We start from the raw sequence: 15949 nt of genomic DNA, 5'->3' as shown, positions 1-15949 counted from the left end.
TACTCTTGCCTATGTCTGACTGTCATGGCCCCGGCTTTCTTGGGCAAATAAGCAGAGTACTAGGCTTGTTTAACATGGCACATTTAAATACAGGTGTTTGGGTTCATTTGAATTTATGGATGAGTATAATGGTTAGCACTCTGGACTCTGAATTTATGGGTGAACACATTTGCTTTCCACCAATGAATTCACCTAGTGAGATTGCTTGTGATTGGGGGTAGGGGTAAGAGAAGGAGAGAAAGAAAGAGAGAGCAAGAGAGAGCGAGGGAGGCTTTTGGAATCCTCATATAGTGTTTATATGCGCTCTCTCCCACTTCCACTTGCTCAAATTCTGGAGATATTTCTCCCCAAATTTTGATATCTGTAAGAAACCACAGGGCTGCAACTGAAAGTACTAAGTATTACTTGGTTTCTTATTTGAGCTATTCATTTATTGGAGCCTTTAAAGAACAAGCCTATATATATAATAATTTCACCTAAAATTTTGGCATCTATTTTCTTTAAAGGTTTTACTTATTTATTTATCAGAGAAAGAGAGAGAGAGAGAAAGAGAGAAAGCGCACGCGCGCACTCGAGCACAAGCAGGGGGAGTGGGAGAGGGAGAAGCAGGCTGCCTGCTGAGCATGGAGCCTGATGCAGGACTTGATCCCAGCACCCTGGGATCATGACCTGAGCCGAAGGCAGATCCTTAACCTACTGAGCCACCCAAGTGTCCCACAAGCCAATATACATTTTAGCCCCCAAAGAATCCCCTTTTTTAGAATTCATCTTCTTTAGAAGAAAGGTCACAAAAATTAATACCTTTCTCTGGCATTTAGAAATGTATAAAAGAGAAATTTTTTTGTTAATATACATAGTGAAAGAGTGAAAATGTTTTTTAAAGATTTTATTTTTTTATTTTTTTTATGTTATCTCTATCCTAATATGGGCCTTGAACTCACAACCCTGAGATTAAGCAAGGCATGCTCCACCAACTAAGCCAGCCAGGTGCTGCTGAAAGTGCTTTTTTAAAAAGATTATTCTTCATATAATAGTTGGACGAACAATACTATCTGTAATGAAAGTCTATTCAGTTCTTAAAAAGCCATAGAGAACCTTCACCAGAGCAAGGTTAGGGCAGATCACAAGACCTAAAATTAAAGTCATTTCTGTAAGGGCAACAGGAAGGCTTGGCCCCCAGTACTGCCTCTAACAGTAAGTGTTTGATCCTGCGCAAGCTACTTAACATTTTTGCAGGCTCAGTTTTCCCATCTAAAAAAAGGACAGTGTTAGAGTAGTCACCCCAAGGTCCTTCCAGCTCCAGAATCTTAGATTACTTAAGTGTGTCAAATCAGTAGTCCCTGACAGTGTTTTCAAGTTTACGCTTCAAGAACATGCTCTTTATCCACGTATCCAAAAATAAAGAGGTCATAACATGTTTCTTGATTTCTGAGAAAAATCCTTTTGTTCAAGCTAAGAGAGCTTGTACAGACAACGGGAAATTTCTGGCTGTCTAATCTTGGCACTAAATACAATGCTGTTGTAAAATAAGGAATATATTATGGTAATTCATTTATTCACTCATTTATTCATTAAACACATGTTTCACATGTACTTATTATTGCAGTAGCTCCTCCTCTGAAGAGGCTAAAAGACTATCTTTGGTTAGAAGTATAAAAACGATCATTGTATGTGTGTGTTTGTGTGTGCGCGTGCCTGCACGAGCTCATGCCAGCAATTATTTAAGGAACTTTCCATAACTTGCACATCTCCCCATTTACCATTTCCACATTTTTCAGATGGCTGATGCTTAGGTTAGTGGTTTGCCCAAGGTCACATACATACTGTGTGTACGACTCTGAGAGCATTTCTCATTCCCTGGACACAGTTGCCAGCTCTGGGTTGTGGCTCCATCTGCTTTATAAACTTCCTCTGCACGCCACAGTTAGAGACCCTCAGAATCACACACACTGAGTCTTCCACCTGGTCATGCCAAACTCCATCAGAGCCTCCCTGTTGTCCAGAAATCACCTTATTCATTATTGCTGCCTTGTCACAACCTAAACCTGCCATCCCAAACTTTTATTTACCATAAACCCCTATCTCTCTTCTTCCAGAATCTGTTCCCCTCAATTATGCTAATCTTTCCTCTTGGGCGGGTGGGTGGGGCTTTTGCTAGGTTTTTAACATTTGTGTAGACAGACCTCCAGCAGCTTGGAGAAATAAAGAAAGGTTTAGTTTTACTAGCTTGCTCCCTAATCTACTATTCTCCCTCTCTCTTTACCCATTTAATTGTCAATTATGCAGCCTAATCTGTCTCCTCCTTTTCCCCTCCAAGCACTGTTTGGTGCCTTATCTCAAACTCTTTAGAACTGCTTTGCACTTATCAGTATCTCTCTCAGAGACTGCAAGATTGCTTTCAAACCAGATTTCCCTGCTTTCACAGGAAGCTCTCTGAATACCACCCTTTCTCCTGGAGTCCCCATTTCATACCTTCAGGGACCCCCCCTACCCTGCAGATGCTTTTTGAGACAGTGATTGCTGTGCCTGCAACCTAACTGGTTGTTGAGTTATTCTGGCCCTTTTTCCAGGATACGATTTTTTTCCCCCTATGATACTGGATGTCCTCTTAGCACATAGTGCCGCAAATGCTGTTCATGCCTACCTAGATCACAGACTTTTCTTCTAGGTTCTGAGCCCTCCCCCTTTATCCTGGTTTTCCACATTACTTCTCTTTTTATATGGACATTTTCACTTCTCTTCTTTGTAAGCCTTCTTTGAGCCTTGGTTCTCCTATGGATGCTATATTGCACTAGACTTCCTCTTGTCTGTTCCTTTCACAAACTCCTCTTGCTCCTCTTTTCTCCCCACACTCACATGCCAGTATTCCCTAAACCTCTCTTGCTACATTCTTCTCCCCACACCTTTAATATTTCTTCATCCATCACCTCCACATTGGTTACTAATGACCCTCAGTGTTTCCAAAAGCCCAAACAAGTAACGTGGCCACTCATGCATCCTGTCTCTCCCTAAAACAGAATTAAGCAATTTCTGCTTAATCATAGTCACATTTGCTTGAAACCCTGAAACCTGTAATTCTTTCAACTCTTTTACCTACCAAAAACTAATCAAGGACTAAGAACTCCAGTTCTCCTCTTAAATTCTACTCTCCCGTCCTTCACACTCTCAAAGTGGACACTCTGGGCCAGGCCCTGTCCTGCTACGTATGTTGTCATACCACTCTTAGACACTTATTCTGGAGTAACCACTAGCTTTATGAGTGGCTCTTGAGGCAAAACAAAAACAAAACAAAACACAAAACAGATTTACTGTGAATAGGTCTTTTAAACTACTATCATGTGCTTTGCAAATCATATTAAGACCTCAATGTGAAAAGGGACTTTGGACCAACAACTAACCAAAAAAAAAATATATATATATATATATTTTTTTATTATTTATTATATTTATTTTATATATATGTGTGTGTGTATGTGTGTGTGTATATATATATACATATATATATATACACACACACATATATATATATATATATATATATATATATATATCTCAGGTAATTGCCTTTAACCTTTTTTGGAGGAAAAACATATGATCTCTCACCAATAACACTCTGAATGAGAGGAATATTGTGTTTTCTCCAGCACAATGTGATAGTTTCTTGACTATTCTTGTTTAAGGTTGTCTAGGTTACCTCACTTAGGGCCATCTATAAACTAATTTTATTATCTACTTTTTGCCCCAAAGCCTGGAATAAAACTTCATATCCACAAGCTCTGGAAAATAGCTCTCCGCAGCATGATCCAACTAGTTCGGGAAGAGCAATTTGTGAAGTAACTCTCCTCAAACCCAATACTGGAACCAAAAGCTCTGGAGTCATGTAAGGGAATCTTTTCCACTTTCTGTGATGACTACTATTCCCTTCTTCTAAGAGAAGAGAATCATGGGCCACTGAAGCATGACCGTCACATCAAACCAGTAGCCTGAATGACTGTCTAGAAGGCAACATTATTGGCACAAACATGACGAATGGATACCAGCTTCTTTCCGTTTGTGTATCCTGTCCTACCTTTGGAAGGTCTGCAGGACCATGTCAGTTTAAGATTACAATAAGACAGCATAATTAGGATAGCTCATTTCTTAGGGCTGATTCTGAAATATCACATTGTGTTTATCCCTTGGTGTATCTGAACTTAAAGGAATTTATCCGGCTTTCTTCTAAAGGAATAAACAAAAACATGATGCTAATTTGACTGTGCGAGCTTGATAAAATGTTGCCCCTAAACAAAGTGACTGTCATTTCTTCTAGTTGTCAAGGACCATAAGAGTAAGAGTAGATGCTCCTTGGGCTCATAATCCTATCTTAAAGGTTATAAATGGGTTCCCTCAAAGTCTTATGTATTGCTACTCAGTTTCTCTACCTTTTCCATTTGATGAAGCAAAACAGAACTAGAGGATTTCATCATCTGGCATGGCAAATTTAAAACTAATTTAGTCTTGCCTTGTAATTCCTTAACCTGACTGCTTATCTAGTTCAGAAATACATTTGAAGGTTCAGTTGTAGTCTTAAGGAGATGAGTGAAGGGACCTTAGAGATCACAATGAACACACATTCTTCCACTTACTGATCTTACCTTCATTGTGAAGTGCTATTTCACTAGAAAAGAGCCATTTCACCCAGAGAAAGTTGATAAAACGGGAAGCAGTATTTCCAAAGTGTTCCAAGGACATGATGTGTGGTGGGCACTCAAAGACTGAATAAGTGAATGCAAGAATGAATGAATTAATGAATTCCAGGCTCCATGGAAAACTGGGTATAATATTTTCCTTCCATGCACCAGAATAAATAAATTAACAATATTAGAAACTTCAGACTATATACTGAAGATAGGCATTTCATTTGATTTAAAAAAATTTTTTTAAACAAACTTTTGATTTACATTATTGTTCTTCAGACATTTTGGAGAGAAAAAAAATAACATTCCTAAACAAAGTGTTACGAAGCAGCATTGATTTCTTCTCTATTTTTAAAAATAATCTGGCGTAAATTAAACATACTCAGAATGTTTTATTAACTAGAACATTTAGTTTAACTAGTTTAATTACTACTCTTTGAAAATTACTATGATCAGTGGGAACTCCTATGTTTGGTCTTTGTGTGGGAATGCCCTGAGCAGAACGCCCACCTGCACAGGCAATTGAACACCCAACACCAAAATTTCCTAAGAGGTCAAGAGAACTGGCAATCAGCAGTTCTTTATTTGGTGATCCTGGCGTTTACCTTGTAAATCGCTTCAATAGCGGCAATAGCTAAAAGCCTCTGGAAAGGGGCCAACCTTTGCTTTTATCCCAAGTCAATTCAGAGAAACGGTTTTTGTAGCTCAGTAAATAGTAAGCTAATATCCTTCTGGAGCAAAAATTCCTTGAGAGAACAGGTTGTGTTTTATTTCCGTTTAGCCCTTGTAGTTCCTTCTCAGGCCCATACATATAGCATGAGGTCAGGTTACTGAACAAACACTGAAGAATTATGTCCTAACTTTACAAATCAGAAAGCTAAGAAATGTATCCACCAACTTAAAACACAAGGAAAAAAGTCCAAATTCTCAATTCCATCCAGTCCTAGATTCTCTCGGGTGTGAGAGAAAACAGGTTTAGAGAAACGGGACCCCTAAAAGGTTCCCATTCTATGAAAGGCTGTGGAAATAGCATTCATATGGTCTATGCTTTGGAAAATTTTCCAAGTAGGAAAAAATACAAGTGGTTTTCTATCTCACATATATACTCCTAGGACACCTGGATTTTGAGTCCATGCTTTAATCTCTCAATTAAAGAAAAAAACTACTGCTCTCTTTTGCCAAATTATAGATCTATTTCTTGGCTCAATGAGTAAGGAAACCCCTAATGACTGTAACAGTCTATGTGTTAAATGATTTTAAGTTAACTACTATTCAACTATATGTTACAAACAGATTTAGACTTCTTTAATGTAACTTTTTCTGTAATAATTCCATCTGGAATAAAACTAATTTTCAATTTATTTCTCAACTGTATATAGTGGTCAGTTTCCAAAATGGAAAATAAGATTAAAAAAAAAACTATTTATTATATATCTATCTGAATATATCCAGATTTCAGAAATAATAAGTAGATATTAGAAAACCTCAGGGCAATTTTAAGACTTCGCTCTCTTATTTTCTAAGAAATCTAAGCTTAACTAAAGCTCCAAGAAAAGCAAAATTCTCTAACCCTCACATCTTTCTGGAGGCCTCTGTTAATTACTGCAGCACGATGTGTAAATTAGGTAGCCCAGTCTACTTATGCAGTGCACTCTTGGAGCTTGTAAGCAATTACAGGGTCAATGCAGCTCCTGATTAAGAGCAGACATAAGAGGAAGAGAATTAAATTATACAACTTGGCATAAAGATATGTGCAAAAATACCATTCCAGAAAGATAGATGCATAGAGAGGAAGGAAAAAGCAAAAAACAAAAAAACTAGGAGTAGTTTAATTGGGAGAACAATGGGACAAATGGGAGAGAGAAAAGAAGAAATGTCCAGGGAAAAAAAAAAAGTATATATAAGAGGAAAGGCAGAGGGAAGCATGGAGGAGAAATGAAATTTATTTATATTGGTGTGAAGAAAGCAAGCATATTATATTTATTAGTTTAAAGAAAGAAAATCCTGTAAGATAAGTTTGGAGCAAATGGTTCTATGTTTAGCTATTATGAAACTTAAAAGAAGCAACTTCTGTTATTTCAAAATAAATCTTAGGTATTCTGTGGTGAAGGTATAAATTAGAAATTTAATGTCCATAGGAAATGGTGCTAAGAAGTTATAACAGCAATTTGGGTCTTCAATACAAGTTGCTGTACAATTTAAACTAGAAGAAGTTAAAATTCATGTTTGGAAAAAATAGATTATAAGATTCAAATATTCCTATTGATAGCAACAGGCAGGGTGAATTTCAATTAAAAATACAAAAGAAGGTACTTTGGTTTCTTTAGACAGAAGTTATTTGTGAAGAATTTGATAAATGACCCAATTTGAAGACAATGCAAAAATGTAATTAAGGGCTAAAGTAAATGGTCCAAATAATAAAAGTCATGGGAGCTTAATAAAGGTAAGGAAATAAGCCAGAACTATCAAGAAAAACTTTATGGAAAAATTACAACTTGAGCTGGTTAGAATTTGAAGACAGAAACAAACATTCCGAGTATTACTATGTAATTCTCTGATACTACGCCATAAGGGATTTTAACTACTGTTCATTTTATTCAACACATATTTGTTGCATATGTTGTGTATATACTATATCGTTAAGAGCGATCTTTATGAGACCCAAAAGCAGCTGTTATAATTACGCTATCTGACACGAGGATTCCTGGGCCCACAGTATCATCCCAATCAACATATAGTGGCTAAGAACATGGGCTCTCAGTCATTTTGCCTTGGTACAAAGCCCTATTCTGTCATTAATTCAGTGGCTGACCTCAGACAGATTACTGAGCTTCTTCCTACCTCAGTATTCTGATCTGTTGAAGGGAGATGATTAATACTAATAGTTTTTAGGGCTATTCTGAGGGTTAAAAGAAAAGATGTGCATAAAGTATTTAGAACAACATCCAGCACATAATCAATAATTAAAATGACTACTAGGGGTGGTAAACAATCTTCTTTGCTATAACTTTTCCTCTCTTGCTTTCCCCCATAGTCTTGTATTTCCTTCTAGCTAGTGTTCCCATCTCTCTTCTTATATTCTTGCTAAACTAACTGAATGCATGGCTTACATTTGCTGTTTCCTCTCTTCAGTTCTGACTCATTTCTCAATTAAGAGCATTCTGACTTCTGCCCTAACCACTTCACTGAAAGTGAACAATTGGTAAGTTTACAAAATCACGGAGGACTTCCACATTGCCAGACCTAATGGTAACTCCATGGTCCTTATCTTACTAAATCACTGTCTACATTTCATAGTTGACTCTTTTGGGGAATATATCCTTGGTTTCCATGACCACCTGACCATCTTTTTGTCTAGTGTTTCCTTACACCTTGCTGTCTATCCCATTTAATGCCCCTTACTTCCTCTGCTTACCCTTTACATGTTGGTATTCCTCAGGTTTCCATCCTTCAGCTACTGCCCTGTCTCCTTACATGCAGTCCTTATATTTTTAACTTTTGTCTACACTTTTATGTCTTTTAAATCTTTATTCACAGCTGCTGGAAATACATAGCTGGAAGTCCCATTCTCAAAAAGCTCAACATCGCCAAAGCTAAATTCATTTTATCACCCCCTAACATTCCACTCACCCTGTTGCTCCACCTGTTTTTGTGATCTCGTTTAATGGCCCCCACTATCTAGCCAACCACCCAAACAAGAAATTCAGAAATAATCTTTCTCTCTTCTTTGTTTTCCATAATTCACTACATCATTAATATATTTGAACTCTATCATCATGTTTTTTCTCCATCTTTACCACCATTACCCCAATTCGAGTCCAAATTATCTCTTGCCCAAGTTGAAACAACAGTTTTAAAAGATCTCCTACCTCCAGGTTTGTTCCTTTCAAGCCAGCATTAATAGAGCTGACAGAGTGATCAGTCTAAAATGGAAATTCAATATCATTATTACCTGCCCAAACCCCACCTACCTCAAAGACTGCCTATTACCTACAGGATAAAATCCCGGGCCTCTAACATGGCAATATAACCCCCCCCCACTATGTTATTTCTATTTTTCTCTCTAGTTTCAATGCCACCAAGCCAACTGTGATTATACACATATATAATATATATGATACTGTAATACCTTGATGGAATATTATTATGTCTATTTTATAGATTTAGTAGAGTATTGGCAGTAACTTGTTCATAGTCATCAAATCTGTACCACTGATAACTGAATCCAAATGTAATATTCCCTAATGGAATTTCCTTGAGGTCAAGGGTCAGCCACATCATTCCCTTTTTTGAACCACCAGCATACAGCACATTAACTGATTCACATAAGGACTATTAATTAAATATCATACTGAATTGACTATAAAAAAAAAGAAAAGAGAAATAATAACAGGATTGTAAAAGATCATCCTGCCACTGACTGAAGGAGTAGAGATTCTAGAATCATCTCACTGGCAAATGGAAGCAATGAACACTATGACTGAGTTTGTAAAAAGTGTTCATACTCACTGAAATAGCTTTCAAATTATGATATAATCTCCATATTGCCAAAAGTAACTAAGATTCTTTTTATTTTTAAACTGCATTTTATTCAAATGTCTTATTTACTTTTAGAGGAGTAAAAATAAATGTAAATATTTCCAATAACAAGTTCTCTGCTAAATCATACTGTGTGTATGTACATATTGTGTGTGCAGTTGTACATGTGGAATATATGTGTGCATATATATATACATATATAAAAGTTCAAACTATTTTTAAGTTTAGAGTTAGATGACTTCAGGAACATCTAGGAAACTCATTCTTTGGACAAACTGATAACAAAGGATCAAAAGAACAAGCCAAAACTCTGACACCCATCAAAGAATTTCAATACTTATGAAAAAAACGCAGTTGTATAGCCAATCTGTCTCCCAGGTTGCAACAAAATAAAACTTCAAATGGCATACTTGTAAATAGTTGAAGAAAAGGAAATTAAAATGGAAACATCTACAAGTCATTAAACATAACTCTGAACTGCAGCTATTCAACAATTGGACTTTAAGTAGTTTCACACCACTGGGCTGGGATAAAACATGCTCTGCCAGCATTTTCATCTGCCAAAATAGCCATTTGCAATTAAAAATTAAAACTGGCACCATTTCTTCGCAAGCAATTATCAAAAGGCTGCTGGCAATCTTCCTTGTTTATAGTGTTTCCTATATCAAGACTTCATTCCCTTTTGAAACGTTCTTTTCTTAGATTTTATTTCTTTTAGGCCATAATATTCCCAATACTCAATTTTTTAACACTTTCAACACTTCTAATTATAACATGATCCTCAAATGTTGCAGTATTGTTTAAATTTCAGAAAGTAAACCGATTTGAAGGATATATGTAGCACTTTATGTTACCATATTAGCAAGGCATAAAGCAGTATAACTTGCATAAGCCCTCTCTCTATATATGAGGGAAGTAAGTGATTTTTAAAAATTCTGTATAGAATATATATATATGTAAATAATAAGGTCATTCATAGGGTCTATTGAGTCCTGACACAGGGGGTTACCTATGCTGTAAAATCTCATTTTCCACCAAGAAACTAGTGGTATATTTTGGAGACTGGGGGTAACAGTAAGTGAATCAATCTGTATGTATGAGCATCTTTTATGTAGCAGAACTGTTCTAGGTGCTGGTGATCTGGCAGAGGACAAGATGGAAAGAGTCCCTGCCTCGAAGGAATTGGGTAGAGACAGGCAACAAACTATTCCTCCTCCAAGCCGAGGAGGGATGTCTTCTGTTAACCCTTTAGAAAGATCACTTTGGTTACTATGTGGCACACAGGCCTTGCCAGGAGTTGGGAGTAAAGTTAAAGTGACCATTTAGGAGGTGGTCCTGCAGCTCAAAAATTGAAAGGGAAATGATAAAAAAAAAAATCAGATACCTTCTCATTACAAATACACTCTCCCTTTATGATAGAGTATCAGACAATCTGTAATATCTTCCACCATCTTGGCTGGATCACAGACACTGGACGTGGATGTGCCCATTTCACAGATAAAGATTTGGAGACTCAAGAAGGTGAAATGGCTTATTCCAAGTCACAAAGTTAATTAGTGGGAAAGTTGGAAGCAAAGTAATAGACTCCTACTTCTAGCCCCCACACCTTTCTCCTCAAAATGAATCATCACTATCTCCTAAGAAAATAAAAAAGATTTAGAAGTTCCATTAGCTTTAGTTGACTCTGAAATGCCTCTGTGAAAGGCTTCTAAGAAAATTTATTTACTTACTCATTAACCAAGCATTTACTGAGGGTCTACTAAGTACAGTGCATCATGCTAGGTGCTTGGGATTCAGAGATAAGTAAGAGATTTTCTGTGTGGGAAGTTTGCCCTCCTGTGGGAGAGCCAGACCAAGTAGCTCACAGTGAAAACATTGGGACAAGCACCATTACAATGACATCCTGAAGTGCCATGGAACCTTAAGACAGGGGGCACCTCATTTATTCTGGCAGTGGGGAGATGTGCCTAAGAAGAAGCGATCCTTAAACCGTGTTTTGAAGAAACAGTGGGAGTTAGCCAGAGTGCACAGAATGGCAAGAATTAAAGGAAATGGCATGAGCAAAGGCACAGCAGTGAGAAACAGGATGGAGTAACTGAGTAAGGTTGGAGCCCAGAAAGTACATTAGAGGTGAAGAAAGAAAGATGGACAGAGGCCATGTCATAAAGTATCTTGTGTACCGTCCAAGGAATTTGGTTAACTTACACTATTGTCTCCACTTTCCCAACTCTTAACCTTCCCCAATTCACTTAATTCACATTTATGACCCTCACCACAAAGATTATAGGCAAGGGGATGATATAATAAGATTTACATTTTAGAGAAAACACTACAGTGCCAGGGTGGAAAGCTGGAAGGCTGAGAACAGAAGCTGGATAATTAAGCAGGGGAATATTACAAACAATCCAATGAAGGGATACTGAGAAACAGAGGGGGATAGTAGCAGCAGCAAAGGAGAGAAGGCAATAGATATGAAAAATATGTATAAAGTGAATACACAGAATTAAATGATCATCTGGATGGCCAGCAGGAGCAAGCATGACAAAAATAAAGGCGTCAAGGATGACTTGCAAGTTCTTACCTTGGGTGACTGGACTATGTCTTCTAGTCTAAAATATCTATAACTTCTGATCCACAGCATTATACCAGGCAAAGATATAGTGGACAAAATGAGAAGCTATGTATATCTGCTGCCCTGTTTCCTATGCCAGAGCCACATTTGTTGCATCAGTGCAAATTTATATACGAAGCCCATCAGGTATTCTACTATCCATTATTCTTCTAAATTTTTCCCAAAAAGAAGATGAATTTTAGATGGACAAACAACCTTCAAAGAAATATATCACCTCATATTTGACTAGCTCATCTGTTAAACTGAAAAACAGCTGAAGACAGGAAATGAGGAATCACAGCTGTCTGGTAAATCCTAAAGAACAGTAAGGGAACAGACTCTTCTAATCCCCTCTAATTTACAAAGACTGGAAGAAAGTATTTGAAGTAGGTCATCTCTTGCTCTTGCCAGACATCTCATCAGTAGATTGGGATATTTACACTTGAAAATACATTTTATACCATTAAAATACCATTATAATAATGATTTTTCTGTATTTAACAGAAACTTTTCTTTACCTGAAACATAACTTTCAACATATTTTTCTTGCTTGTTGGCAGTGAAAACACTGGTCGACCATGTAAATCCATCCCTGAAGTACCTCATTAATCACTTGTGCACTTGCTCTTGGCAAGAACCTTAAAGTGCTACAAAAACTGCTATTAAAGTAAGATTTGGGGATTCCCACGCTCGCAGGGAATTAGTTAGCTACACTGCTTTAGAAATTGTTTTCATATAATTTCTTTTATTATTAATGGTCTTGTTAGACTTACAACTCAAAGTAACTATCCTTTATTTACATAATGTGTAAAGTCCAGCTTTCTAAATAAACTATAAGCAGCAATTGCAAAGATGGCTTGTCCCTCAGGGTGGGCTACAGATGTGTAGAATCCTCCCAGAAGATGATGTTGTCCACTCCCTTTTCCTCCTAATGTGGATCTAGCACCCCTATCTAATTAATCAAGCATTACAGTTTCAGACTCTAGAAATGTATAAAGCAAAACTTCCTACCAGCACATGGTATTGACAAGCACATAATTTATTTCACATCCACCACTAAACCTACTGATAGGCTGATAAAGTCTGCTGAGCAGAGAATTATCTAAACTTGAGTCTTTTGAAAAATCACTTGTTAAAAATTTTAAATTCTATAAGGGCATAAAAACCATCATCATATTGAAAAGAAAATGTTATATTACAATAAATCCTCATTCATGTTCAAGGGCAAAACTTAGGAGATGCAAAGCATGAGCATCAGCCAAAGCTGTCTCTATCTCCAAATATACAGTGCCTAATTTACCAAAAATTAAAACTCACAAATGGCATCATATTATAAACTCAAACCTACAAATACTCTGAGCATACTCTTGTAAAAAAAAAAAAGTCACTGTACAGTATATATTTTGCTGCCAAACTGAGCATAGATTATTGCTAAATGCTTTAGTAGATCCTGACACGTTAAAATAATTTATCAGGCTCAATAGGTAACAGGATTAATTATTTGTATCAACTCTATATGTATCAACTCAGGACAAACATGAAAAGAATCTGTAGCGTTTCTTTATGCCTATCATTTATTACAGTAACAACATCTAAATCAACGTGAATCTTACATTATGTGAATAGTAAAAGTTATGCCGTTTGATGTAATAATGATGCTACACAACGTTCTCCTTGTGTACACTGTAAGATGGAAAGTTGGCTGGAATATTCTACCTAATGCTACATATTCACATCAATCTGAGACTGTAAAATTTTCCAGACACCAGAGCCCCACGGACTGTAGACTCCACCAATTTCCTGACTCCTACGTGGTCAAATTCCAGGTTCACCTATTTACAAAACCAGCCCCTTCTTCCATGTTATTTCAAAAGTGCTTCTGGTGTTGAGGCCAATCCTCCATTCCAGGTGAGAGCTATGTTTGGATGACATGCCTCATTTCTAAAAGAAACCTAGTTCATGTGTTCAAAACCTATTTTACTAGGAAACGAGGAACGGAACAGTGAATGCTTACAAGTTTTCTCTACACGTCTCCTAAGACTAATGTCTTTATATTTCATTTTAACATAAAGAAGTGGGGGGGGGACCTAAGATGAAAAAATTAGAAAAAAAATAATTAGGATATAACGGAATCAAAAGCTACCTTAAAACATCCAGATAAACCCAACTCTAACAGGAGACTGAATGAATGGACCTTGTGGGAAAAACAGTAGTAAACTTTAAAGCCACTGAAAGGTTTTAAATGCCTAAGGGAAAAATAAACATTTGCTTCCAATCATTTTCTCATTAAGCATTCTCTGCTAGATGAAGAAGTGAAGGCTTACTTACACTACTTACACACACACACTTTGACTCAGGCACAAATGCCTACCTACTTAACCCACTGGCTGATCCCTGTCCCAGGTGGCCCGTTTGCGCCTTTGCTATTGCACTTTGGCCCGGGGTTCCTGAGCCCCAGGCTCACCACTGGCCTCTGCCAAGGCGCGGGAGCATCACCTCGCCCCGCCCAGCTCGCCTTTTCTAGACTTTGGCCACCTCTGTGGCAGGAAGGGCTACACGCACTGACAGATTTTCCGTTAGTGGTGGAGGTGGAGGCGAGGCGTGTTTCCGGGCGCACTTAAAACCTAGCTGCTCTCGCCACCAAGTAGCATTTTCTCCAGCTCCGCCCCTGGCTGAGGACCCAGCCCTCCGTTTCTCCTCTCACCACCCCGTCCAACCCTGCCATCACCTCCTAACCTCTCCAATACACTCTCACAAGCCTCACACGGGCGCACGTCCTCCCTTTGCCTTTCCCAGCTCCCGGGCGCCCCTCGCGGTTGAAATTTACGTATCTCGGGACCTAATCGCTCCCAATTATCCGCGCAGCCTGAGTCCCAGGTCGGCCTGGCTCTCGCCTTCCGTGCCTAAAACTGCGGGGCAGCTGATTGGGTGTGTTCGGGGAGACGGCTGAATCTGTAGAGGTGGAGGAGGTGGGGCTGAGGGAGGTGGAAGGCTCTAGGAGGAAGACCATAAACACGTGCAAAGAAATAAAAGCCACCACGTGTGCGCGCGCGAGTGTGTGAGAGAGTGTGTGTGTGCACGCGCGCGCGCCGGGCCAGGGCGTGGGCGCGGAGCGCGTCCCAGGGGGCCAGGCATACAGACCCCCCGTAGCGGGCGTGGCGGGGGGCGCGCGGGGGCCGCGGGTACTCACACGAACGCGTGGTAGATGAACGCCCAGCCGCGGGGTCTCTCCAGCACGTTGTAGAGATAGTTCTGCACCCGCCGGTACTTGACGTTGCGCCGGCAGCTCTGGCTACTGGTGTAGGAGAGCGGCTTCCCCAGTAGGCTCATCCGGGCCCCCTGCTTGCCCCGGCGGCTCTCCTTCAGGCCGCCGCCGCTGCCGCCGCCGCCGCCAAGCGCGGCCGCGCGGGTGCCCAGCAGCAGCAGGCCGTCGCCCCTGGCGGCGGCTGAGTTCAGCAGCACCCTGCCCCGGCCCGACTCCACATCCTTCATGCCGCTGCCCAGGCGCCCCCCGCCCGCCGCCGCCGCCGCCGCCGCGCCGCTCTTCACCCAGAGCCCGGCGGCGCCGCCCTCCTCTCCTCCCGCGTGGTGGCGGGGCATGGCATCACCACGGGCACCGCGAGGGGGGCGCCAGTGCCTGTGGCGGGGGCAGCGGCCTCATGCGCGCGGGCGGGTTTCGAGGAGGAAGCCGCGGCCGACGGAGAGCCCGCCGGCCCGCGACCTCCGAGATAGGGGCGGGGAAGCAAGCAGCCAGCACACTGCCGGGGCTTCGGGGTGGGGGCGGAGAGGGGTGTGCGAAGGAGGCCCAATTTCTAGCAGTCTTTAGCTCCAAATTAGAAATCAGGACCTGTTTGGGGCGTCACTTTGATAGGGTTTCTCTCGTTCCCTCTTATTCCCGCAGCTATCACTCCCTCCTTCCCAAGTGCCCCCAGGGCTGGACCGGCGGAGTGCGGGGCGCTCCGAGGCGCGCTCCCACGCGCGCACACCCAGCTCCAGGCTCCCCCTTTCTTCTCTCACTCGATTCCCCACGCCCAGACTGCGTCCGCCCCCTCCCCCTGAGAGGCTCGGAAGCCCCTCTCCTAGGAGCGACTTTGGTTTCGTTCTCTCGGGGGCTTGGGAGCTG

At 40.2% G+C, this 15949-nt stretch overlaps 1 protein-coding gene across 1 annotated transcript in view; it reads right to left on the bottom strand.

Annotated features, from left to right (window-relative positions):
* The window catches only part of KCNQ5 (potassium voltage-gated channel subfamily Q member 5), a gene marked incomplete at its 5' end in the record, with an annotated part of 518313 nt that extends 502887 nt beyond the window's left edge, over positions 1-15426 (bottom strand). The window contains one exon of the mRNA XM_080805542.1: positions 15017-15426. Within this exon, the coding sequence (XP_080661668.1) occupies positions 15017-15426 (410 nt within the window). The remainder of the gene's footprint in view (positions 1-15016) is intronic.
* Between the last annotated feature and the right edge of the window lie 523 nt (positions 15427-15949).

This window comes from Martes martes (genome assembly GCF_963455335.1).
Source record: "Martes martes genome assembly, chromosome: 6".
Taxonomy (NCBI): domain Eukaryota; kingdom Metazoa; phylum Chordata; class Mammalia; order Carnivora; family Mustelidae; genus Martes; species Martes martes.
Note: the sequence above shows the minus strand (reverse complement) of the source record. Positions and strands in the feature narration are given on the sequence as shown.